The 26,946-nt window shown below is 40.9% G+C and overlaps 1 protein-coding gene across 1 annotated transcript in view; it reads right to left on the bottom strand.

Moving 5' to 3' along the window:
* Positions 1-26,612, bottom strand: part of LOC122542972 (deleted in malignant brain tumors 1 protein-like) — a 49,943-nt gene extending 23,331 nt beyond the window's left edge. Inside the window, exons 1-3 of the mRNA XM_043681115.1 lie at positions 26,552-26,612; positions 23,100-23,279; positions 2,931-3,113 (exon numbers count right to left, since the gene is read on the bottom strand). Of these exons, the coding sequence (XP_043537050.1) occupies positions 2,931-3,113; positions 23,100-23,279; positions 26,552-26,612 (424 nt within the window). The remainder of the gene's footprint in view (positions 1-2,930; positions 3,114-23,099; positions 23,280-26,551) is intronic.
* Between the last annotated feature and the right edge of the window lie 334 nt (positions 26,613-26,946).

Raw genomic sequence — 26,946 nt, 5'->3', positions numbered from 1 at the left:
CCCTCTGATTATCTTATATGTCTCAATTAAGTCACCTCTCAACCTTCTTCTCTCTAATGAAAACAGCCTCAACTCCCTCAACCTTTCCTCGTAAGACCTTGCCTCCATACCAGGCAACATCCTAGTAAATCTCCTCTGAGCCCTTTACAAAGCTTCCACCTCCTTCGCACAATGCGGTGCCCAAAACTGCAGACAATATTCCCAGTGCCGCGGCACCGAGTTTTGTACAGCTCCAGCGTGACCATAAGGTCCGGAAACTCGATCCCTCTCCTAATAAAAGCTAACACACTGTATGCCTTCTTAACAACCCTATTAACCTGGGTGGCAACTTTGAGGGATCTATGAACATGGACACCGAGATCTCTCTGCTCATCTACACTACCAAGAATCGTACCATTAGCTCAGTACTCTGCATTCCTCTTCCTCCTTCCAAAGTGAATCACCTCACACTTTTCTGCATTAAACTCCATTTGCCTCCTCCATGCCCAGCTCTGCAGCTTATCTAGGTCCCTCTGTAACCTACAACATCCTTCGGCACTATCGACAACTCCACTGACCTTAGTGTCGTCCGCAAATTTACTAACCCATCCTTCTACGCCCTTATCCAGGTAGTTTATAAAAATGATAAACAAATCCTTGCCATACACCACTAGTGACTGAATTAATTTATATTAATTAAATTGGTTTATTTGTATCACGCGGTATTTCCCGCGGAGAGACTGCAGGGACAGACTTGTGTTAGGAAATGGCATGATAGCTGGCGCAGCTATTTAATTTAACTGTCGTAAAGTCCAATTGCTCGCATTGGTCACTCGACTCCAAGTGGCCTGATGTAACCCGCGGGAAAAAATATTAGTCCCCAGTCTGCTCTGTCTCCACCAGGGACTTATGAAACAAAGTATAAGGAAATGCTATGCTCATTATAAATTTGATGCCAATATTTAAAAGTCTATCAGTGTCAATGAAATTAAGATCGAGATACAAGGTTCAATCAATGTGCCATTTACCCTTGGTGACAACAATGGAGAAATTTAAACTTTGTCTTTTTTTATTCAAATAGACCACTTTAAAGGCATTAACATGAACCGTGTACAACATTATTGATTGACCAATTTAAAAAAACCAGATTGCTTCAAATTTCAGTTTATGGGAACTGACATATGAATTAAGTATGGAATTTCCTATGAAGTGATTTTGGTCACTACACGATTAGTTGAAAACAAGTTCCTGAGTGAAATGAAAACCGCGAGTTCCATTTCATTCCCTCAATCCCACCGCTTTCTTCTCTCCCTGATCAAAACGAGCTGACAGAAAGGGAGGATACCTAACAAATGCGTTAATCGTTGCTTCGGAAAAGGTTGATCGTTTCTGCAGTTTTGAAAATTCATGTTCAAAGCATTTCTTCAGTTGTCTGTAGTTAATTTTTCTCGACATTAATCAGATAATGATTGTTGCTGGTGCGAGCAAGTAGTTAGATACAATAGCTCACTCACTGTATTCTAATTTCGCAGGAGCGAACTTAGATGTTCACCAAATCTGAACATATAAGCCGCGGTAGTTTATTTTGTTCACCGCGGCTCTCGTACAGACAGAAAAAAGCAGACAGGATCAGGAACGATGCGGAGATAATACAAAGCCAGTCTGCTTAACACAGAGTGTTGTGTCTGTGGAAATCAACGGAACCGAAGCAGGGTGAACATTAACTCATTGATTCGAGTCAAAGCTGCACACAACGCCGCCTGAACTCACCGGGACTTTCTGAGCGAGGAGTACAGTGTTACACTGTACGGTGACAGTAAACTATAAGAATCGGATTCTCATGTTCTATTCTGTTGTATTCCGGAGGTATAATTCACTCACTACATAAACGCAGTGAGGGAAGCTTCTCCCGTCTGAAAATCTGTCTATTTTACTTGATGGGGATTAATCAATGTGAAAAGAAAACTTGAGAAATAATTTGTCACTCAATGGAGGCATTGAACGAGCACTTCAGCACGCATATATCCAGCAGGCAGAATTATAATGAGGAACAAGGCTCCACACTCATTGAATATCCTGTCTTTGTGTAAGTGTGTGCAAAATCTGAAATGATATTGAGAAAACTTCACACGAAGCACGGTACTGTATAAGGGCATGAAAGCTACTAACATCCCGCGGGTGACCATGGAACGGACAAGCCAGATCAATGCCGCAACAAGGGGAGCAGTTCAGAGGTGAGCATTTATGTGGCAAATATCACACCTCCTGATTCCGTAAATACTGTCCAAAATGGTTACAAGGGTGGTGGGCCACTACCAAATAAAAAGCTCAACACAATTTGTGCCAATGAAAAGTAGAGTGCTGTCGGATTCGACAAAAAATTAACTGCTTCTCTATCTCGAAATATTGCCCGACCTGCTGAGTTTCTACAGCGCTCCGTGTTTGATTTTCAGACCTCCTGCAATTACAGTACTTGAGTGAAAGCGATGGAGGCTGCGACAATGACAACATTTAAAAGGCATCTGGATCGGTATGTGGACGGTAAAATGTGGAGGGATATGGGCTAGATGCCCGCAAATGGGACTAGATTAATTTAGGATATCTGGTCGGCATTTGAAAACAATTGATCCATTTTCTGCGACTCTACTCCTGAAAGCTGCACGCCGTATGCACTCAGCGACCGACACCGTTTTAACAGACTCGGTTTACATAATTCGAGGAGATGTGCGTCTTCAGTTCGCACCCTTCATAAATGCAAGCAGCCGCTAAAGACAGTGAACTCGAGCTACCTGATTAAAATCGGCATAACAGAATTCAAATATATGAAAGTGTCATGTATTTTGCGTCAGATCAATGCGTTCTCTGGGAAAGATAGGTAATTATGTCAATGACGCGTGCATTTCAGCAATGACCAGCGGATAACAGAATGTAGCAAGCAATCCAAAACTTACAGTTCAAAAGCTGCAGCAGAATCAGGGACAGAAAAGACAGCAACATCTTTCGGGCAACAGCACCCAGAGATTCACTTTGAAAATAGCCGATTGCAAATAAGAGCAGTTCTTTCACCACCTCCTGACACTCCGACTGTTGTGGAAGTTGGTTCTTTGACAAGTTTTCAGAGAAAGTACTGCTCCCTTCCAAACAACCAATAGATTCTGACGTGTGTGAATCATGAATTGCATTTGGTGGTGAATCGCACCAATGGGATGTCATGTAGGCATGACTTGATGCAATGAAGCGCCGTTCTAAATACCAATGAGAGGTCAGTGGTGTGAGCCGTTTGTGTGGAAGTCAGTCACCAGTCAGGAATCCTGACTCACACGGATGGAAATAAACTGTTCGGCCTGGCCCAGTTGAAAGTGTTGTTCTCATACAGTCAGCTTTTCTCCATCACCCTGCAATTACATCAATAATTTGATTCCATCATTTTTATCTAAATGGAGCAATGCGAGCACCTTCCATCTCTCAGCAAAACTGTAATTCTTTATCCAATATATCTTCTGGCTAAACCTCCTTTGTACCCTCTCCAAAGGTCTGACACCTTCCGACAATGCAGTTCCCAAAATTATCCAATTATAAAGCTCCAGCTGAGCCAGCCCTTGATTTGAAAAGTTCAGTTCGTTTTACTTATATTTGTGAGAAACACCGGCATTTATAAACCAAGAAACTCATACCCTTTTTCCATTGCTCCCTCAACCTGGCCTGTCCCTTGGCCTGGTAACACCGTATCAAATAGAAGTCACTTTTATCGACTTCAGCAGAATGCCAAATGCAACTTCCTCATCTGAGTCATCAAAACGTATTAGGTATTTCTTTCAGTCAGTTATTATTTAAAATGATAATTCGACTTTCTTTTTAAAGCTGCTTAATTACCGCTTTTATGGCCATCGTTCTTTCTGACATTTTGTTTGTTCTCTCTGTTGCTGGGTATCGCTTATCCAACTTGGGGAGATTTATTTAACCGTCCCTCACAGAACGAGTTACATTCAGCGTCAATCCAATGGCGGATGCCCCTTTTTAATGAAGTCTCTTCTTCTTTTCTGGTGATGCTTTTGCTTTCACAACATCGCAATGTCTTGGGAATCCAGTCACATCTCCAACTACGTCTGCCCTATTTGTAGACCTAACTTTGGATTCATGGAGCCCAACAGCACTGAAAAAGGCCCTTCAACCAATCGGGTTTGGGCCGCTCATAAACAATTGCCCAACCATCGTTGCCGCATTCCCAGCACCGGGAACATAGCCTTGCATGCTTGGGGATCGCAAGTGCACATCAAAATACTTCTTCAATTTTCTGAGAGTTTCAGCCCCTTCCACACCTTTAGGCAATAGGTTCTAGATTCCCCATCCCCTGCATGAATGAACAAAATATTCAGATTCCCTCCCAATCTCCTGCTCCTTACCTTAAATCTATATTCCCTGACCTTTGATCTTTCCATCAAGGGGATAGATTCCACACTGTCTACTCTGTCTATGACCTCTTAGTTTTTTTCCATCCCATTCAAGACTCCCGTCAGTCTGTTCCAGTCCAAGGTAAATAACTCCAATTTGTCCAGTCTCGCTTTAGAACGGAACTCTCAGCCCAGGCTACGCCCTGGTAAATCTCCTCTACACACTCCCTAATGCAATCATATCCCTTCCGCACTGTGGATTCCAGACTGTACACAATATTCTACCTCTGGCCTTACTCAAAATGACGTCCTTCATTTTGATATGATCGCTTGAATTGCAACTGATGAAAGTGAACGCACTCACTTTCTGATGGACAAATGATCGGGGAATGGAAACAGAATAGACAGAACAGAATTGGATGGTAAAGCACCGAGGGTCACATAGTTTGAATCCTACTTCCTGTCTCTACCAAACACCGCACATGAACGAATGGTTCATCCGCTTGAAAGTGGCTCTCCGATACAGACAGCAGAATGGAAGGTAACGATCACTCCAAGACAATTTCTTTCCAAGTCAGTCACCTGCCGGATTTTAGCTGAGAGGGTGACCAAATGTGTACAGGTCAGTGTGCATTTGTAGTGGCGATCGATTTCAGATACATCATACTGCAGTTATATGTAACCCGTTAATCTGAACTCTCCGTGATTACTCGTCAGTGGATAGAATTCCATCTGTTTGGAAATTTAAAGGTGCAGATTAATATTTGTGACTGCAATGAAACTGGTGCTGCCAGCGAGTGGTTTTATCTGTAACTGCCAGCGAGTGGTTTTAACTGTAGTGGTGATGAAAGATTGGCCAGGAAAGGATGGAAATATGGCATATTTGTCACCTAAAAGTGGTAATCAAAATCAAATGGCAAGCAAAACTGTCCCTCCTTCCCCTCACACACACCCTTCCCACTGAGTTTGATTGCAGTCCTTCCCAACCTACTTGTTGTAAAGTCTGCATGTGGAGAGCTGAAAAATGGTTTCCCTAATGGCAGATTTAGCCAAACGCCATTGGACGTCGAGGGCAGTCACTTCCGCGGGAAAGCCGGAGTGTGTCCGAATCATATCTCTCAAAAAATGCTGCAGAACTACACAACACACTGTGTAGTTTTAAAGTGCAACTTGCTAAGTACTTGAAGAAACAGGAACACTCAAGGAGGCTCCGGGGAAGAAAGAAACAGTTACAATCATCAGAGCCTCCGTTTTTGCCATTGATGAGACAAGTTGTGTTCCCACTAAACATCCAGGAGCACGGTTTTTTTTTCCAAAATAAACATAGGATCAGTTGGAATCAACCGAAACTTGAATGCATTGAAAGCAACCCTCAGAGTTTCATGAAACTCTTATCTCTTTTGCTTTTGTGTGGAACTAACAGGAAGCACGTGGCCTTGCGGGAATCTTCACATATTTTGTCAACCAGTTCTTGAGCGCTATACCACATGTCTGGGGGCAATTGGGAATTGAACCCGGTGTCCTGGCCTTTGAAGGACACAGACACTGCACCACAAGACACGCTTGCGTTGGGGTGAGGTGTAGCAGGAGACGTAACATGCAGACTGTGTTTACAAATGTTTATCCCTTCGAGCAATGAATCGAAAGTCAAAAGTCCACAAATCTTGTTGATTTTCCTAAATGGTTAACAGAAAACGACAGCAAATCAGAACGAATAACTCGGAGAGTAAAACAATAAATCAATTCTCCCTGTGAGTAAAGTGAAAGATTCTGCTTTCTGCATCTGAGTTCTGAATGCCTCTAGTGTGGAAGCAGGCCATTTAGCCCATCGCGTCACACCGATCCTCCGAAGAGCATCCCGCCCAGTAACATGCCCTACCCTATCCCTTTTTCACTGCATTTCTCATGGATAATCCATCTAACCTGCACATCATTGGACTGTGGAAGGAAACCAGGGAACCCTGAGGAAACTCACGCAGACACAGGAAGCATGTGCAAACTCCTCACAGTCAACAATCTTTTGCACTGTGAGGCAGTAGTGCTCAGAAGTCAGCGACTAAGCCGCTCGCATTCTTTTGGCTAATGCAACCGCAATGCCCTCGTGTGTAAATAAAAGCCAGGTTGAGTAGGGAGTGTGATTTAAATGGTTAACTCGCTCTGATTCGATCGCAAGAAAATGCATGAGGGAACGATATCAGTGGCTAACTCTGTATATGTCAATTTGAGATGGGATCTAAGTTCATCAAAGGTTTCCATAAACTCTGCACCAGCTTGCTTGGTTTCTGCAGGTGTATCCGGTTTTGTACCAATCTGATCAGCTCACACCCCTTTGCAGCTGCCAAACAGCATCACAATTCACTGAGTAGGAGACAAGGGGTGTTGACAGCAAACTATCATTGCAACAGTTTCACACTCTCTCATAAGTTGGAGCTTTATCAGATTTGCAATTGCTACCATGCATCTGCCAGAATTCAGTCAGTCCTGAAAGTGCCAATACTTCCACATGGGTCTCCTGAAGATCTTTTCACTAACTAAAGAACATTCATTCTACTCTGAGATTCAAGGAACCAATGTCAATTCGATAATATACATGTAAGATCCCCCTTGATTTTAAAATCTATTTTAAGAGATCCTCCGGGAGGATTTTTTGTCCTCAATGACGTTTACAAGTTTGCAAGTCTCCATTATTTTTGTCGCGTTTTCTGTTGGAGCTAATGCTGCTTTGACTTTTTCCGCTGGTTAAAATCACCAGGCGTATTGTGAACGAACAGGGCCAGCATTACTGTCCATGTGATTTTCTTTCTGTTTTTGTTTCACTGGCTGAAGGTGTCACTGGAAAGACCATTATTTGTTGCCTATGCCTCATTGTTTTGAGAAAGTAGCAATTAGACATAATTTTAAAATGCTGAAGTTCATGTGGTAAAGATATTCTCATGGTGCTGTCAGTTAGAGATGTCTTATATTTTGGTCCTGCGATAATAAAGAAACAGTCATACATTTCCAGCTTAGCATGTATTTCCAGGCTAGCAAATGCAGGCATGTGAATGGAGGAGAATCTTGGAGGTGGTGGTTTCATCGTGTGTCTGCTATCTTTGATCAGTTAAATGATAGAGCTTGCCTGTTTACAAAGTTCTGTTTCACAGAATCATGAGTGAGTTGGCGCATTGTATCCTGTTTATGGTACAAACTGTCGCCAAGTTCTGCACATTTGAGATTGTGGATAGGATGCAAATCAATGGATTGGGTCCATTTACATAGAAGTCAGTGCACCGAGACTTGACAAAGCTCCACACATAGAGAATTGATCATTCTGCTCGGGCATCCTTAATTTACTCCATTTGGCAAGGAGTATAAATTCGAATAAAGTGATTATGATTTACTAACCACAAAATAATAGTGGGGGTGGTGCTGCAGAGGTAATGTCACTGGACTGATCATTCAGAATGCCAAACGTAAGTTTCGGGAACGTGGGTTGAGTCATACTTCAGCAGATGCAAATAAAGCAGATAAAGTTCAATAAAAATCTGGATTTTGTGTTGTAAAAGCTTGTCTAAAGTGACTCCTGCTGTTTGTTGCAAATGTCCATCTGTTCCAGTCATGTCGTTGAGGGAAGGAAATCTGCCACCCTTTGCTGGACTGATCGACATGTGATTCCAGACCCAAAGCAATACTGTTGATTCTGAAATTGCCTTTGGCAATTAGAGATGGATAATAAACGCTGATCAAGCCAGTGAAGCCCACGTACCGATGGAAAGATGAAAATGTGGTCTGTTTCGTTTGCTTTATGAGTAGGATGTTGACTGTGACGTCCAGTGGGGATGTGATTGAATGTTAAAGGCTGATAGTTCAATTTTATTTTCTTACAAATGGTGATTATGTGGCACTTGCACCGTGCAAGTATTACTTTTCACTCGGTGGTTACCACCTGAATGCATTTCAGGTCTGGCTGTCTTAGCTCTTTTATCTCTTATCTTATTATTGTCAGCAATTTTCAAAAGTGAATGAGCACAATGTCAACATCAGTGATCACCAGAATGGAGGGAAGGTATTCGAGGAAGCAGCGAAAGAAAATTGGCCTTGCATAACTTTCCTTGGGAAATCCTGTCGCGATATGTTGCAGCTGAGACAATACACATTCAAAATCCAAAACATTCCTCCTTTGTGCCAGGCGTGATTCCAGCCAATGGCAATACACCTCTCCCTGCCCAGCTCCTTTGAATTCAGGCTTGCCTTGACCACTGTTGGTCACATGCTTCAGCTAAACTTCACTTTCTTCCTGATTACCATGATCACGATTAGCAAATCCATTATTTCCGAAGTACTTTGCTCCCTCTGCCCAGTGTATGCCCATATCCTGATAAATATTGGACTAAATCATGCAGAACAGGGATTACACCTGCTTGGTGCAAATCGACAAAAAACGAGCAAATGCATTGCCATCGCTCAGCAAGACTCCAGGAGAAACATTGAGGCCCCAGGCACGTTTGTGATGTTCAAGAACAACAGTGTTTTACAGCAGATGATCAATATGTATTGAAGATGACTTTAAGACACCTGAACGTGTTCAGACGTTCCTCTCAGTCCTTGCTCAGCCTGACAACACTGCCTGTGTGTTTTGCTGTTCTGGTGAACAGACAGGAAACACCTGCAGGCTGTGCTGCTTTCTGTCTTCGCATGTCATTCGCTGTTCCATTGCCATATTGGTATCCTGCGACAGCGTTGGATATTAGGACATGTGCAGGTCAAATTCGTGGGGAAATCTATCTGGACAATCTTGTAGTATCATTTAAAACACAAGACAGAGCGACGCCTGCATTACGAATCGGGAAGCAAGGTGCCAGAGTGCTGTTTAAACTTTCCCAAGCGCGCAAGAAGGAAAAAAACAGACCGAGGCATCTGCTCTCATTTTGATCTATGTTGGGTCTCTTATCCGGCTGCCAAATCATTTCACCACATTATAGCACAAGCCCCAGTGGAGATTGAGAAAGCCAGGATAAATATATGCCCAGTGTGGAGCAGAAATATGATAGCACCTTCTTGGCAAAATTGCCAAAAAATTGGGTGTATCACTTAGCGAGACTTTGGAGAGAATGACTCCCCAGACATATTTGTGATAAACAGGCTCAGCGATGTTTAATAGCAAGAGATCGATTAGTATTGAAAATGGCTGTGAGTCACCTGAACATGTTAAAATCGACTCCCAGTCCCTGCAGAGCCCGGCATCATGACTTGTGCAATTCTTTGAAATGTTGGGTGCATCGTTGGTTGAGGTGCAGCATGTGTTGAAGGCTTTTGGGTCAGTTTTTGTGTCGTGTGCCTGATTTCAGTGATATATTTCCAAAGACTTTAAAGAAGTCAGCAATTGTGTTTTTTTTTCTGAGATGCTGGGTCAGTTGCTGAGAACTACATTCTCTATGCATTCGATCTAGACATTTGCTGAAGTGACAAATTCTGAAACAGTTCCTGACTGCTCAGAAACGTGGAGAGTTGAATTTATCTGGTTTGAGTCAGGTATATTTAATGTCTCACTTATGATTGACAAGTGTTTTGTGGTCCCAGTTGTTTTGTGGTCCCAGTTATTTTGTGGATGCTCAGTCGTGAAGTGTCCATTGACCTTGGGGTGGCTCAGTGGTTAGTGCTGCTCCCTCATTGTACCGGGGACCCAGGTTCAATTCCTGTCTTGGGTGATTGCCTGTGTGGGTTTCCTCCTGGTGCTCCCGTTCTCTCCCACAATCCCAAGATGTACTGGTCGGGTGAGTTGCCCGTGGTGTTAGGTGCGTTAGTCAGGATCTTGGATCTAGGTGGGTTACCCTTCAGACGATAGGTGTGGACATGTTGGGCCGTAGGGCCTGTTTCCATGCTTAAGGAAATCTAAAGTTACTAACGCTTTTTGTTTACCTCCCTATCGTTCTTTCTTGCAAAATACATCATTTCCTACTCGACCATGAAAGATTTCATCTGCTAATTACCTAATTTCATTTCTCCAATGTGTTGTGTGTTGTGTCACTCCAGCGTGGTTAAAAATTCCAAGATTCTTATATTTTTGCAAATTTATCTACGCTCACGTCATGTTTATATGTTGTATGTCATTGATACTTTTACGTTTGTAGATAAAGACGACCATCATACGAGTTGCGCGAGAGAACAGCTGTGTGCGTGCCCTTGTCTGAGGAACGATTATGCAACAAGTTTCTCTTCCATCTGCCACTGATCTGCCTCTCGACCAATTTATTAATGTCCTCCTATACCCGAGGCTTTCCTCCTCACTGCCAACAATCCAGCCAATCTTTATGCTAACAACGTACTTATCAACCTACCCCCGACCCACATTCTCATCTACTTCATTTATGAATATCACAACAAGGGACCCAGCACTGATCCCTGTGTTACACCACTGCACACTGGGCCCCAGTCACACAAACAGCCTTCTGCCACCACCTTCTGTCTCCTGTCACAAAGCCAAATTTGGAATCAACATCCCAAAATAATCCCATGAATGTTTCCCTTCTTTATCAGTTTCCCATGTGAGAACTTGTTAAAGGCCTTGCTGAGATCAATATGAACTATATCATCTGCCTCACCCTCATCAAACTTGGTAACCTCCTTGAAAAATTCCCTTAGTTTTAACTGACCTCCGTTTGACAAAGCTATACTTGACATCTTCAAACTTTGCCTCCAGAAATGGAGATTAATTTTCTCCTTCACTATCTTTTCAATAGTATTTCTGCCACTGATGTTAGACTGATAGTTCTATAGTTCCCTAATCTATCTCTGCCACTATTCTGATACAATGGAAACACTTTCAGTCTTGTTAAGTCCTCTGGTACCTGCCCTGTTCATATACCTTTGAAACGGAATTGTACCCACCTTCACTACTTCCTCTGGCAGTTCATTCCATATACACATCACTCTCAACATGAAAAAGATATCCTTTAGGACTATTTTAACTATTTCCATTCTTAACTTTAACCCCAGTCCAGGAATCTTCTATCCTGGGAAATAAACCTTGATTATTCACCCTATCCATGCCCCTTATGATTTTATAAACCTCTGCAAGGACAACTGTTGGAGACAGAAGGAGGAAAATAGGATAAGCCAGTGAATTTTGTTGGAATGGTAAAGGAAAGCTAAAAAGCTGTGGAGGCTAAAAAGCTGCACCAGAATATACAATCTGTTTAGAGGATGTTTAAGGAGAAAGTGACATTTACATAAAAGATCAGGTTTACCCACATTGGCCAGGATCAGCAGGTAAAGAGATACATGATCATGATGTTAAAAAGAAGAGATATATAACTCAGAAGAACTACTGCCAGAAAAAAGTGCTCGTACGTAAAACTCACGGTGAGGCTAGTGCTCACTTATGCAGGTGTCCAGGGAAGAGTGAAGAAGTGGAGGCAGGAATACTGGGGCACTCTTGGCTCCAGGAATACAATTTATCCTTGCTCATGATATAGCTGGTTAACAGGTAGAAGTACTGCCTACTGTGGTTGAAAAGATAGAGAAAAATCAGGCAACTGAGGTATTACAGGAAGCATATCCTCAGATATTTCCTGACTGTGTGGTAATGAGGTCACAAAGTCACCAGTTGAAACTGTAGGAGTAATCAAAGAATGAGTAGGATTTTCACCTAAAACAAAAAGTGGGAATCAGTATTTGGTGACAATAGTGGATATGCCCACTAGATTTCCAGAGGCCATTCCATTATGTAATGTTACAGCTAAAAGGATTGTAGGAGAGTTACTCAATGTTTTCACTAGATACGGACTATCCACAGAAATACAATCAGATCAAGAGTCAATCTTCACATCAAGATTATTCAAGGAAGTTACGGACAGTTTAGGAATAAAACATTTCAAATGCACTGCATACCATCCAGACACAGGGAGTGCTAGAAAGATGGCATCAGACAGTAAAGAGCATTAGAGTTCTTGAGAACATTTGTAGCTCAGGTTGTGGATGAAGTCATGGATTTGTTAGCTGAGCTGGCCTGTTTTTCTGCAAACATTTTATAGTCATGTTAGATGACATCATCAGTGTGTCTTTGACAAGGTATTGGGGGTCTGTCCCTATGCCCCTGTTTATTGGTACTTCCTCTTCTGTGTCTGAGTGTTTTGTATACAGCATCCAGTTCAATGTTCTATTGATTGAGTTTCGATTGGAGTGCCAGGCTTCAAGGAATTCTCTAGTGTGTCTCTGTTTTTCCTGTGCTAGGACAGCTACATAATCCCAGTTGAATTTGATCCTTCATTGTCTGTTGGTTGGAAATGAGAGAGTGCTGGTTGTGTTTGGTAGTGGCAAGCTAATGTTCATGCACTCGTGTGGTCAGTTTTTTTGTGTTTCCTTCCAGAAGAAAATTGAAATGACCTGAAAGAGTTATTGCTATCTCATGGGGAGATATGTGGAAATAAGCTGAGAAGTACTAGTCTAATTATGCATGATGTAAATGTGGAAAGAATGTTCCAATTAAGCAACATCCTTACAGGCGTAACCCGCTAAAGTTTGCACAGGCTCAAAAAGAGATTGATCACATACTCCAAGACAACATAACTGAAGTGAATTGCAGTGACTGGAGCTCACCTCGTAGTAATAGTGCCAAAACCGGATGGTACGCAATGATTATGTGTGTAATATCGAAATGTCAATGCAGTCACAAAGTCTGATTCATATCTGATTCCACATTTGGAAGACTGTATTGAAAAGGTGGGACAAGCAACTTATATTTCTAAATTGGACTTGCTCAGAGAATACTGGCAAGTTCCTTTATCTGAAAGAGTGAAGACAATTTCAGCTTTCATAACACTGATTCGACTATATCAATTTAAAGTCACGCCATTTGGTGTGAACGTTGTGCTAGCTACATTTCAAAAACTAACCAATAATTCCATTTCTGGATTACCCAATTGTGTGGTATATATCAACAATAATGAAAGGAACATTTGCAGCATGTATCAGAATAATTCATTTGACTTCAGAAGACAGGCTTGGTGCTAAACCTGGTTAAGAGTGAATTTGCCAAAGTCCAGATCATCTTCCTGGGCCATGTTATCAGCCATGGACAGATGACCTCATGGAATGTAAAAACAACTGTTATTGGGGAGTTTCCCACACCATCAAAGAGCAGTACTACAAAGAGGGAGTATTATCAGAAATTCATACCGAATTTTAGCAGTGTGACTTGCTCAGTCACTGAATTACTGAAGAAAAGCAGAACATTTCAGTGGACAGCAGACTGTCTAAAAGCATTTGACAGCCTGAAAGCTGTGTTAACCACCACCCCAGTATTAGCCATACCTAATTACACAAAGCCATTCAAGGTGACTGTCGATGTGAATGATGTGGGTGTTATTGCTATACTCTTACAAGAAGACTATGAGAAGATGGAAAGATCTATTGAATATTTCACCAGGAAATTGAACATTCATCAATAAAAATATTTGACAATGAAGAAGGAGACTTTGAGCTTGGTGTTGGTGTTACAACATTTCAACATTTATTTTGCTAGTAATGTATCTGAGACAATAATATATACTGATCATTATCCATTAAAGTTTTTGGAAGAATTTAAGGATGAAAGTTCCAGACTGTTTAGTTGGAGCTTATTATTGCAGCCATTTGGAAATTGTACATGTGGCAGAACAAGAAGACATGATTGCTAAAGCATTATCGAGACTTGGATGAAAGGCATTCTGTGGCAATATTAAACAGACTGAAATAGAATGTAGTAGTGCATGTTTGCATGATTTTAGTTAATGTATATGTACTGTAGTGTACTAACATGATAAGTCTAAGGGTCAAAATGTAGCCATCAAAAGATGGTTCATCTTTTCTTAAGGGAAGAGGTGAGATGATGCTGCCCCTTTATTTTGTCCTTTTTTTGAGAGGGGTCGCAAAGGCAGAGGTGCTGATATGTCTGAAAGTGGTCCCTTTACACAATGGCATGGGAATAACCAGTTCTGTCAGTTCAGGCTTTTGCTCTACTTTGGTTTGTTCTAGCAGGCAGTCAGAAACCGCTGGCAGCAGAGAAGTTGTTACTGTGGGGAAACAAATGGTTCTTTGTTCCAAACCTTCCGTCTGCAATCTCTCCTGCCTGTAAGAACCTGAATGTGAATTTATCATTTGCCAAGGGGTATGTTTTGGGATGTTGTATGTGTTGGAACAGCTCCTTCATTAAGTTGCGATTTCAAGTCATTGGGTTTCCAAATAGTTCTTATTTTAAATTCTGTTTTCTTTTGTCTGTGTTTCAACCATAGTCTGTAAATAAATTCTGTTTTGCTTAAAGCCGAGTGGTTTAACCAGCTGCATTACTGCTGGAATATCCACTGCACATCTGCCTTTGAAATAAGGAAAAGTTAGGGTCTGGGCTACCTTCTTAAAATGTATTGAGGGGTTCTGGCCCAGCCCACAACATTTGCAATCACTAGATCAATGTATGAGTGTTGTGCAAGTTGCCAGGCTGTTTGGAGGTATTTGGTTAGTTTTGTAGTGCTTGGTTATTTCATGACCAATGTCAGCGTATAATTATGATGTCAGTCTTATTCACAAGTGTTATTGAAGAGTCACAGAGTCATTTCATTCATTGTGCCAGTTTCTATGAATTCTATGCTCGAATTTTCTGCACTTGATGACATTTAGATTCAGAGAATCACAAAGTTGTAAGTACACAAACAGACACTTCAGTCCAACTCGTCCATTCTGACCAGATATTCTAAACTAATCTAGTCCCATTTGCCAGCATTTGGCCCATATCATTCTAAACATTCCTATTTGTGTACCCAACTGGATGTCTTTTAACTGTTGTAATTGTACCATCTCTAACCCCTCCTCTGGCAGCTTATTCCATGTACGCACTATCCTCTGCATGAAAATGTTGTCCCTCAGGTTCTTTTAAAATCTTTCCCCTCTCACCTTAAACCTATGCCCTCTCGTTCTGGACTCACTTACCCTGGCAAAAAGACCTTCCCAATTCAATCTTTCCATGCTCCTCATCATTTTATAAATAAGTATATGGTCACCCCTCAGCCTCCTATGCTCAAAGGGAAAAGCCACAGCCTATTCAGCCTCTCCCCACAGCTCAAACCTTCGAATCCCAACAACATCTTCATAAATCTTTTCTGAATCATTTCAAGTTTAACAACATCTTTCCTACAGCAGGAAGACCAGAACTGAACACATGATTCTAGAAGTGGCCTCACCAATACCTTGCACAGCTGCAACACTCCTTGGTGTCCTACCATTAACCGAATATGTCCTGTTCTTGTTTGCCTTATCAAAATGCAACAGGTCAGATTTATCTTAATTAACTCCATCTGCCACTCTTGGCCCATTGGCCCATCTGATTAAGGTGCCATTGTTTATTGAAATAACATTTTTCACTGTCCACTATACCTCCATTCAGTTTGTTTGATCAGAACGTTATACACTCAGAAACAAAGTTGCTTTATTCATAGTATGTATACCACAAATGCATTGAATGACAAATCACCATGGAAAAACAACAGTTAACGCACTCTTTCCAACTAGCATCCAAATTCTACATTTAATACCTTCATTTTCTATCCATTAATTGAACTCGAGTTTATCATAAAAGTCACATTTTATGGCATTTCTAGGATGCCAGAATCCCCAATTTGGATGGGCCTACATGCAGGCCATTCATTAATTAAATATTCCTAAAATTATGAAGGAACAGTTTAAATCTGGATGTTTCCACTGAATCTAATTTAATTTTTGTGGAGACCTGAAGTCTTCCTCTGTTTTGGTGCCATTCTTCATTCGAATGTTGAATTCTGCACAGTGTGATGAACAATTTTCACCATCTTAATCTCTGGCTCGAACAACATTTATAGATAACAACTTCAACTCTGGGTAAGTGGCCACTGATTTGGGTGGCCTGAAAAATCTGTGTTAGTAACCTGATCACGGGTTTTTTTAGGCTTCTTGGTCCTGATTTCAAATTGTGGGTTATGAAAGCAGCGCTGGTATTCAGTTCTCGATTTAACTGATCAATGTTGGCTACTTCATTGTTCGTATCGAGTTCTTATTTGTTTAATCAATTTGGATTTACGTGCTTAACATATTAGCCTTCCTCAAATTCTGGTCCCTTCTGCATCCCTGGTTTACTCTGGTGTTGCTGCCAGAGTCATGGTTAGCCTGAAATTGCATCCTTACACTCATCGCTTAAATATGTCTCCTCCTTTAGAACCACGATTTAAAACTTATGTCTGATCGCATTTAGTGTGCTTAGTTATGTTAAAGATGTTATTTTGATCAAGTTGCTTCCTCAATATGGAATCTAATTTTAATGCAGTATAATTTGCTGGGAGCAATCCATCAATTTATCGAAGCTAACTCAACATCTATTGGTGAACATGGTTGGTCATGTACAGTACTTTTGATAATTAGAGTTAGATTAATGAGGAGCTAATGGATAATATTTGTTTTTATTGTGTGGTTCTGTTATAGCTCCTTTTAAGTAGCTGCATCAGTTAATCATCGTCTGTCCAGTTCATTGGCATTGCAGTTGCTTCAGGATTCTGGATCATGACACATGTATAATATCATTTTCTGTGTGTTCGCAAGTGTGGCATTAGTTGGTGTTAGATCAATGTACCCATCTTTAGGCTTAAAATGGCACGGAAATTAAAGGACACAAAATGGACACAGGTGATGATGCTTGTTTGAAGAGCTGGTGCAGACATGATGGGCTGAATGGCCTCCTGTTCTGCCACAACAATGCTGTGAGACCAAAATCCATGAGGCACTGTGCAATGTTGAATGAATGGAGAATTGGTGACCAGCTGTTGACTTTCTGACTGGACATATGAGGTATAGTTAGTCAGCTTGCAGACGACAACAAAATTGGAGGTGCAGTAGACAGAAAAGAAGGTTACCTCAGAGTACAACGGGATCTTGATTGGATGCGCCAGTGCGTAGCGGGGTGGCAGGTGGAGTTTAATTTAGGTAAATGTGAGGTGCTGCATTTTGTAAAGGCAAATCTGGACAGGACTTACACACTTAATGGTAAGGTCCTGGGGAGTGTTTCTAAAGAAAAAGACTTTGGAGTCCAGGTTCATAGTTCCTTGAAAGTGGAGTCAGAAGTAGATTGGAGAGTGAGGAGGGTGCGTGGTAAGCTTGCCTTTATTGATCAGTGCATTGAGTATAGGAGTTGGGAGGTCATGTTGTGGCTGGAAAATACATTGGTTACACCACTATTGGAATACTGCTTGCAATTCTGGTCTTCCTGCTATATGGGACGAATGTTTTGGAACGTGAAAGTGTTCAGAAAAGATTTACAAGGATGTTGCCAGGGAGCTATAGGGAGAGGCTGAATGGTGTTATTTTCCCTGGAGTGTGGGAGAGTGAGGGATGACCTTGTAGACGTTTATAAAATCATGAGGGACATGGATAGGGTAAATAGACAAAGTATATTCCCCAGGTTGGGGGAGTCCAAAACTAGAGGGCCTAGGTGTCAGGTGAGAGGAGAAAGATTTAAAAGGGACCTAAGGGCCTTTTTGTTTTCACACGAATGGTGGTGTGTGTATGAAATGAGCTGCCCAGGAAAGTGGTAGAGGCTGGTACAATTACAATATTTAAAAGTTATTTGGATAGGTATATGAATAGAAAAGCTTTAGACGGAAATGGACCAAATGCTGGCAAATGTGACCAAGTTTATTTAGATTATCTGGTCAGCATGGGTGAATTGGACCAAAGGGTCTGTTTCCGTGCTATATATCTCTACAACTCTGTATCTCTCTGTTGATTTATATGAATGGTGTCTCTCCATTTTGACAATTTTGAACTTTTTGCATTCCACTTTATGCTTCTGTGTGCTATTTCGTAAAGGTCGTTTTGATGTTGGACCCGTTATGTTCACTGGATTTATTTTCAAATGCTGTGATGCATCGTATACTTCCTTATAGACTATTTGCAATCAAAATGTAAATTTCAGACTATTAAGTTTACATCAGGTCATTTTTTTTGATCTACTGCTTGAACAAGTGGATCCTATCTAAGTTGAAGGTGTTGATTTGATGAGGACTTAAACTCTGATACAACCTATGCTAGTTGAAATCTGGCCTGAGTTAGTGTTGTTTAATTTGTACAGGGTGCCACAATGATTATAAATGTTGGACTCACTTCTGTGGTTCTTGACAGAAGCTAAGATCAGTTTGGAATGTAGAGTTATTTAAAGCCATATTAAATTGGTATTCACATTGAAAGTTGAAGTCTGTGATTTCTGGTACTCTGTTTTGGAGCTTAGGTTTTCCGTTGGATCTGATTTGGTTGAGTAACTGAAAGCTGGTTCGTTGCCTCTTAAGGAACACTATTAGAAATAGATTATTCATTTTGAAAGGCTATTTAGTCTCAGTAGAATGACAGTTCATCTGTTTTTGTTTCGTCTCTCTTTGAATGAGATGCATAATTATTTTGGTTTCAGATGTGAGTTAACATGCAATGATGCACTGTATTTGGAGATGTATGAGGTACTGAGGAAAATCAAGTCCTGAGTTAGTTTAAACAATTGAATGTCTTTATTCATTGCTGAATCAGCTTTTGGTCTCTTTAATGAACTGGATTGGTTCTTCAATGAGGTAACAATCTGGGTTCTCACGAAATGAGAAGGTAAGAGATTGAGTCTTTTGAAATAAATGGATGATTGTGGGGAACTCAGATGATCTTTTGCTAAATGGATCTCGATTCTCTTAGCTGGAGGTTGGAGATTAAGCACATTGACAGAAGTAGCAAATTGAGAACAGCGTTACATGTCTGGTACTGAACTGGATTCACCAATCAAAGTACAGAATTCAGTGTGTCCATAATGGGAGAGTTATCTCAACCTTTAACGGTCGGCCAAAATATTAATGTAACTGTGTGCAGAGAAAGGTAGAAATGCAAGTGTATAATCTTTTAACTTCCAAATGAAGTTATATTGTTATTTGAACCATGCAGCACTCAACCAGTTATTCACAGTTCAATATTCTATGGTATCCGCAGGGAGAAGCAGAAGTTGGTGTAAAATAGAAAATATAATATGCCTTGTCTCTCTGCTAGTATTCATGATGACAGATTCGAAATGAACTTGGATCCACTGATATTGCAAAACACCTGCACGATATGTGTAGTTATTCCTCGGTTCCAGGATCTACGAGATGCATTCGACATTGCTATGTTATGTACCAAAATTAATGCATAAAATGCTTGAATACATAAGGAACTGGCTCGTCCTAGTGTTGTTCATAAAAGTTGAATCTTTATTAACCATTATTTTCAAAAAGTGAGGAAGGAATAGATTAGGAAATTACAGGCCAATCTATCCTGGGTGTTGCAGATGTAATTAGAAAGAATTCTGAGGGACAAAATATCTCCACACTTGAAGATCGATTGATTTGTTTAGGATAGTCCGCATGGATGTGTTAAGAGAAGGTGATGTTTAACAAACGTAGTCTTTTTTTTGAAGAGGTAACCGGGACTGTCGATGTGGTCATGCATTTTATGTCGTCCGTATGGACTTCAGCAAAGCTTTCAATGGCAGACTGGTGAAGGAAATAAGAGCCTACGGAACTCAAGGAAACGGGACATGTTGGATCCAAACTTAATTGAGAGGCAGGAAACAGAAAATGAAGCTAAAGAAATATTTCTGTGAATGGAAGTCAATTTCAACGGGATTTTCCAAGACTCAGTGCTAGGGCCCAAACTGTTTGTTGCATATAGGATGGTTTGGACTTAACTGTAAATGGGTATGATCATGAAGTTTGTGGATCACAAGAAAATTAGTTGGGTGATAAATAGTGAGGAGGATAGCTATTAACTTCAGGTGATATTAAAGGACCAGTTGGGGAGGCAGAGCAGATGAAATTGGAATTCAGCTCAGTAAAGTAAGGGATACTGTGGCTGGGGAGGCCTATAATAGAATGGGATGATATTATAATTGGTGGAAACCTGGCAAGTACTGAAGGTTAGACGGGTCTTCGCATAAATGTCAACATATCCTGAGGGGTACTGGCCAGGTAAATCACATGATTAAGAAGAATGGTGGGACACTTGCCTTTATTGGCTGATGAATAGAATACAAGAGCAAGAAATTGTGCTGGAACTGTAGAAAATCCTTGTCAGTCCACAACTGGACAACTGCATGTAGTTATAGGAAAGGTGTGATTGCACTGGCTTCAGTGGAGAATTATGGGCGGCACGGTGGCACAGTGGTTAGCACTGCTGCCTCACAGTGACAAAGACCTGGGTTCAATTCCCGCCTCAGGCGACTGACTGTGTGGAGTTTGCATATTCTCCCTGTGTCTGCGTGGGTTTCCTCTGGGTGCTCCGGTTTCCTCCCACAGTCCAAAGATGTGCAGGTTAAGTGAATTGGCCATGCTAAATTGTCCGTAGTGTTAGGTAAGGGGTAAATGTAGGGGTGTAGGTGGGTTACGCTTTGGCGGGTCGGTGTGGACTCATTGGGCTGAAGGACCTGTTTCCACACTGTAATGTAATCTAATAAAAAATCTAATCTAATTACAAGGATGCTGCCTGGGCTGGATATTCTGAGCTGAGGAAAGATTGAATAAACTGGCATTGTTTTCCTTTGAACAATGAAAGTTGAATAGAGAGTTGATAGGAATGTATGAGCTTATGACAACATAAGTATAGTAGACAGAAATACTTCTCCCAATCATCAAGGGGTTAGTAAATTATTAAATTATATGTGTTAAAGATTGGAATTAGGAAGCTAAGAGGAAACCTGAGTGTTTTTTCACCCAGACGATGATAGGAGGCTGGAACTCACTGCTCACAAGGGGATGGTTGAGTCAGAAACTTTGGTAACATCTAAGTAATATTTAGGTGTTTAATTGCATTGCAGTCACATCCAGGGCCGTGGGCCAAAGGGTGAGAGTGGGATTAACATGATCTGATCTTTGGATCAATGGTGCTGGAAGAGCACAGCAGTTCAGGCAGCATCCGAGGAGCTTCAGCAAAATCGACATTTCGGGCAAAAGCTTTTCATCATGATCTGATCTTTGTTGACCGACAGACATGATGGACCAATAACTTCCTTCTTTGTCTGAGTCAAGGGACAGTTTGAAATAATTGTCTCCAGTGAATAAGTCATTTATAGTCAGCCTGGTAGAGGCGCAAAATGTCAGGCAGAAATTTGTCTGTCATGAATTGTTTCTGAGCAGCCTTCAGACTGATGGAAGCTTCAACTGCTGAGTAGTTCCGCAAATCAATGAGAAGATTTTTAAATGTTCAGAGCTTGACAGCAAGCAGCTACTCTGAGATAGAATTTTCCTCAGGATGAGTGCTGGAAATTCATAGTTGAACACAGTAGGACACCTAGTCTTGGCATCTGAGCCCCAAGGACCACATCCTGTCTGTTGTTGGGCCCCTTGGTGTTGTATGTTATTGACGCATATCTTAGTGCAGACTTGAGAGTTTGTCGACATTAGAATCTGCCCCTTAATGAAACATCAAATGGAGTCTGATTAGCTGGTGCCCATACCGCAGTTGGAATCCATGGTGAAATCTCCATTCTAGAGACACCCATGCGTTTTCTTTTCTGTTCAATGTGCCCCAAAGATAAGCTTCAAATTGCTCTTCAATGGTCCCACAAATGATAATGACTCCCCAATGTCTCAATGAGACATTTCATGGTGAAGCAAGTTATCTGGGACTGCCCTTACATTTACTAAAGATTATTTCAAGATTGCTCACGTTAGCTGAGCTCTTTGGGAATGTTACAATATTTAAGAGTTTTCAATGTGGTTTTATTGTGCATTGTCTAATCACCATTACCATGAGTGTGTTATATCTCACAAAGTGTAACGATTTGGAGACTTTTTAAGAAAGCACATTGAATTCACTGTGATGGCATTACTATTTGGCATTTCAGTTAGGTGGAATTTAGCTTAATAGTGAATCGATTCCACTGTAGTTGCATCATGGAAGCTGGGGGGAGACTAGGATATGTATAACATGGGATGCAATTGAACTGTGTTGCGAGAAATTGTCAGTTCTTCTTTTCACTAACAAATGCAACAACTCGCACAAATGGATATTTGACCACATACTTCAAATCTTCCTTAAACTCATCCAGAATTAGGATATAAATGCAAATATTTGTGCAATAGCTCAGGAATTGAAGCATCTGTCCAATTTCCCTGAAAAACCTAGGAAGATATATCGGCTTATAGCCCAACCAAAACATCCGATTCCACAGGGAATAAAGGAACAGCATAACCCATAGTGACATGAAATTCACGGATAGAGCAAACAGCAAAGTGGTGTACTTCCTTTGGTTCACCATCTCGGTGTCACTGGGAGTCTCCTCAATACTGTGGCCTTCGGGACACACTCGTTCTTTGTTGGTCAGCAGATTGTGTCTGACAGTTAAAATATTGAGTAACAAAATCAAAACAAATGGGATCCCTGGTGTAAAAATATGATGAAGCATTTCAATTATAGCCCATGTCAATGAATCAGTTGCCGCTTCCCTTACAGCACAAAACAAGGGCACATTTCTAAACTGATACTGATTTGTTAACATAAAAAACCACATGAGGTTCTTCAAGCAGAAGAACATTGTCATTGTTCCCAGAACAACCACTACAGTTTTATCTGTACAATACTTAGCTTTCAGTTTCTGCCAAACAATGCTCACAAATTGATCAAAGATAAAAGCAACTGTGAACCAGACAGAACAGTCTATGGCTGTATACAGCACAACAGCATGGACATTACACAAGGGGATGGAGGTCATGAAAATGAACTGTTGCTCATAACGTGTAGGAATCTGCCGTAATATCAAATCAATGAAAATTATCAGTAGATCTGCCCCTGTAATTGCCATCAGATATGTAGTGCTATCTTTGGAGAGACCACACTTTTCACGATACAGGATCACAATCGTCAGTACATTAACTGTTGAAAAGAAAGAAAAAGACAAATTATGTATTAGGCTTTGAAAGAAAACAAAACCGATAGCTTAGTAATTTTAACAACATTTGCACTTTTCTTGCTGTATTCAGTGTTGGAATTTAATATACTTACCCATGACAGAGCTTATTATTTGACACAAAGTTAAACTTGTAAAAACAGAATTAACTGAAAAAGTATGGCATTAGCCTTTCCAAATCATGGAATTACTATAAGTGATTCTTCGTGTAGATGCTTTATATGTATATGGATATAGCTTTGAAATGCCCTTGTCAACAATTGTATAGTTTCTAGATTTCTCTTTAATCAATGTTTCTTGATCACCTTGTAGACATGAACAGGTAACATAAATAATAATATAGTTATTGATTCAGCCTGTACAAAACACAAAACCATTGACAAATGGTCCCAAAGACCACTGTGACTTTATTTTTATGCAGGCTGTAGTTCTCAGTGGTATTGGATTTGAATTGGCTGCAGCATTTTCCCAGCAGTGATAAGTTGGGATGTGCAAATGGACAATACAATGTGGACCACTAAGCACTAAAATCACAAATAAAATCAGACTGGTACAAAAGGCAATTAAAAGGTGACTTCATGTTTGCATCCATGAAGTACAAAAAATCTAAATTGATCCAATCTGCAGTAATATGTTCATATTGGTCTTAATAATTCTTGCAAACGGTGCTGGCAGTAAAAGGACTAAGTATTGAGGAAAAGTTTGAATGGAGTAGGTTTGCATTTCTCGATAAAAAAGTTAAAAGCTGTTCTAAATGAGTAATGTAAGGTGGTCAAAGTAACATATAGAGAAGGGCATGCTGTATGACCAAACAGTCTATAAGAATGAGGTGTACCCTGAATTTTGAATTTTAAAGTTATCATCAGAGGTATATGTTCCCGCAATCAGTGCTACAGTGTTTAAAATTATGTCACATAATGTATGCATCACTGGCTGGGCCACCATTTTATTGCCTATTTCAAATTGACATGGAGAAGATCATAGTGAGCCACGCTCTTGACTGATTCCAGTCCATGTGATATGAATTCACAGTCAGCTCTGTTAGGAAAGGAGTTCCTACCATTTGACCCAACACCAGTTAAGGAACAGCGACTTATAAGTGAGGATGGTTTAAAGGGAAATCTGCAGGTGCTTGACTTTGATTTTGTGGGTGAGAGAGGTTGTGGGTTTGGAAGGTAACTCAGTAAGGTGGAGGAGGCAGATGGAGTGGTAATCAGTTCAGCTGCTTTATTATGGATGTGTTGAGCATTTTTTGAGTATTGATGGAGCTTCATTCATCCAGGCAAGTGAAGAGATGCTATCACCCTCTTGCCTTCTAGGTGGTAGCCATATTAGGTGAAGTATGGTTTGCAAATTTCACAGACTCAGATATGCTCTGTAATCACAGTATTGATATGATGACAGCAGCTCAATCTGCACTCATTGTTGACCCCAGAGTGTAGGCCATGGGAAATTCAGCAGTGATATTAACAATGTCATTGAACGTCAAACAAACATGTTTCAATTCTATCTTGCTTGATATGCTCACTGTCTCGCACTTATGTGACTTTACTGTTATTTAGTGCTTATCAGTAGAAGGCTGATAATTGTCCACATCTTGTTGTGATTGGGCATTACCTACGTCAGTATTCTATCTTACAAATTGTAATGTACTGTACATTGTATAATGACCAATGCACATGCCCACGCTGATATTTTGATGGAGGGAAGGTAAATACTGAAGTAACTGAAGATGTTTGAGCCTAAAACTAAACCAACACAATTATCCTGAGATTGAGATTAATGTCATCCCCAAACTACAGCCTCTGTGCTGGGGATAACTCTAACCACTGAATAGACGTCTCCAGATTTCCATTGACTCGAGTTTTGCTTGGGTTTCTTGATCATGTTCATGGTCATATGCTGTCTTGATGTTAAGGTAGTCACTCTGATGTTCTGTCTTGGGTTAACCTCTTGATGGGCATAGAGTTCCACAGCACAGAAAAAGGCCCTTCAGCCCATCATGTCCGTGATAGTTAAGAACATCCCCAGCAATTCTAATCCTATTTCTCAGCACTTGGTACCAAGCATTGTATGCCTTGGCATTAGAAATGCACATCTACATACTTCCTAAACGTGACGATGGTTTATACTTCTGTCATCCTTACAGTCAGTGAGTTCCAGTTTAACACCACTCTCTGAATCATAAAGGTTATTTCTCATATCCACTCTAAAACTTCTGCCCCTTCCATTAAATTTATGCCCAAATCAATGATTAATTATCCCAAATCAGTGGGAATAGTTTCTTCCTGCCCATACTTTTTGTCCCAAGATTCAGCTTAGGACAGGACTTCAGTGACCGTGACGGAACTGAAACTTGGCATCAGTGAGCAAGTTCTGTTTGAATAGGTGTTGCCTTCTGGCATTATTATTGACACTTTCTCGCACTTTGCTGACAGTAGACAGCAAAGGTGGTAATTAACCAAACTGGACTTGCCCTGTACTTTCTCCGGTGTTTTTGCATTCCTCAATAATCAGCAATCGCCTATGTCCGTAAACAAGTGCGTACAATCCCAACATTACAGGCCTTTCAACAGCAGCCCTGAAACACGACTGCCGAAGCATGCCTGTGATCTGAACGTTTCCGTATTCTTTATTTCAATGTGATCTAGTCGCCAGTGGTGAGGCCAGCATTTTCCTTGCACTACAAGCCGCAGTCTTGAGGGTGTAGGGGCACTAGCGGTGCTACAAGAAAGGCGATTCCAGGTCTTCCGACCCAGCCACAGCAAAGGGCAGGCATGTAATTCCAAGTCAGGATTGTTCATCCTTAACCTGGGATTCATTTAATGCTTTTCACATCCCGGGACTACCGCCGTAATCCAATCTTCCTTCCCCGCAATGACTTCGAAACGCATTTCCCACATCAGAGACGACCTGTAAATAAATCTGATATCTGTAGGACACCTCTAAACACGTATTTATCCATTTACGCAGCGGCCCTTCTGACTATAGATCCCTCTATATATATATTCCCCAATCAATACATCTCGCTTCAGAGTGACAGATCCACAGTGAATCACTAATCACACGTTTCCCCTTTGAAAGAGCACTGTATTAAAGTCCCACTGTTAACAAATAACAATATTTAAACATGTTTACCAGAAAGCCCCAACATCCTTGTTCATGAATGTATGAATGATGGACAATAGAACAGCAGAAAAAAAATTGATGGAATTAACATCAGCCTCTCCAGACTTACCGATGACACCGATGACAGCCAGGAAAGGATAATAGACCCGTTCAATATTATAGAACGCCATGAGTACCCAAAAATCTTTAGAGACTTGATTACGAAAATGCATTGCTGTACTATTCCATTCTGCTTCACTCAGATTGTGATCCATTTGTGTGAGATTGGAATGGACTGACGGCAGCGTCTGATTCATGCTTTTTTTTTTCCTTGCTGAAGCGCCGTTAGCGTCCCGACCCACAATCACCGATCTGGTACCGAGAATTGCCGGAGTCTGTTATATACAAGAGCGTGAAACCCTCCGTGGCGCTCAGCATCATTTTGACGATGACATCCAGAGCTATCTATAACGTTGCAACACTTGCTCAATTCAAATTGCAACTAAATAACAACTGACGTGTTGT

This window comes from Chiloscyllium plagiosum, chromosome 42 (assembly GCF_004010195.1).
Source record: "Chiloscyllium plagiosum isolate BGI_BamShark_2017 chromosome 42, ASM401019v2, whole genome shotgun sequence".
NCBI lineage: Eukaryota > Metazoa > Chordata > Chondrichthyes > Orectolobiformes > Hemiscylliidae > Chiloscyllium > Chiloscyllium plagiosum.
This window is presented reverse-complemented; position numbering and strand designations above follow the sequence as displayed.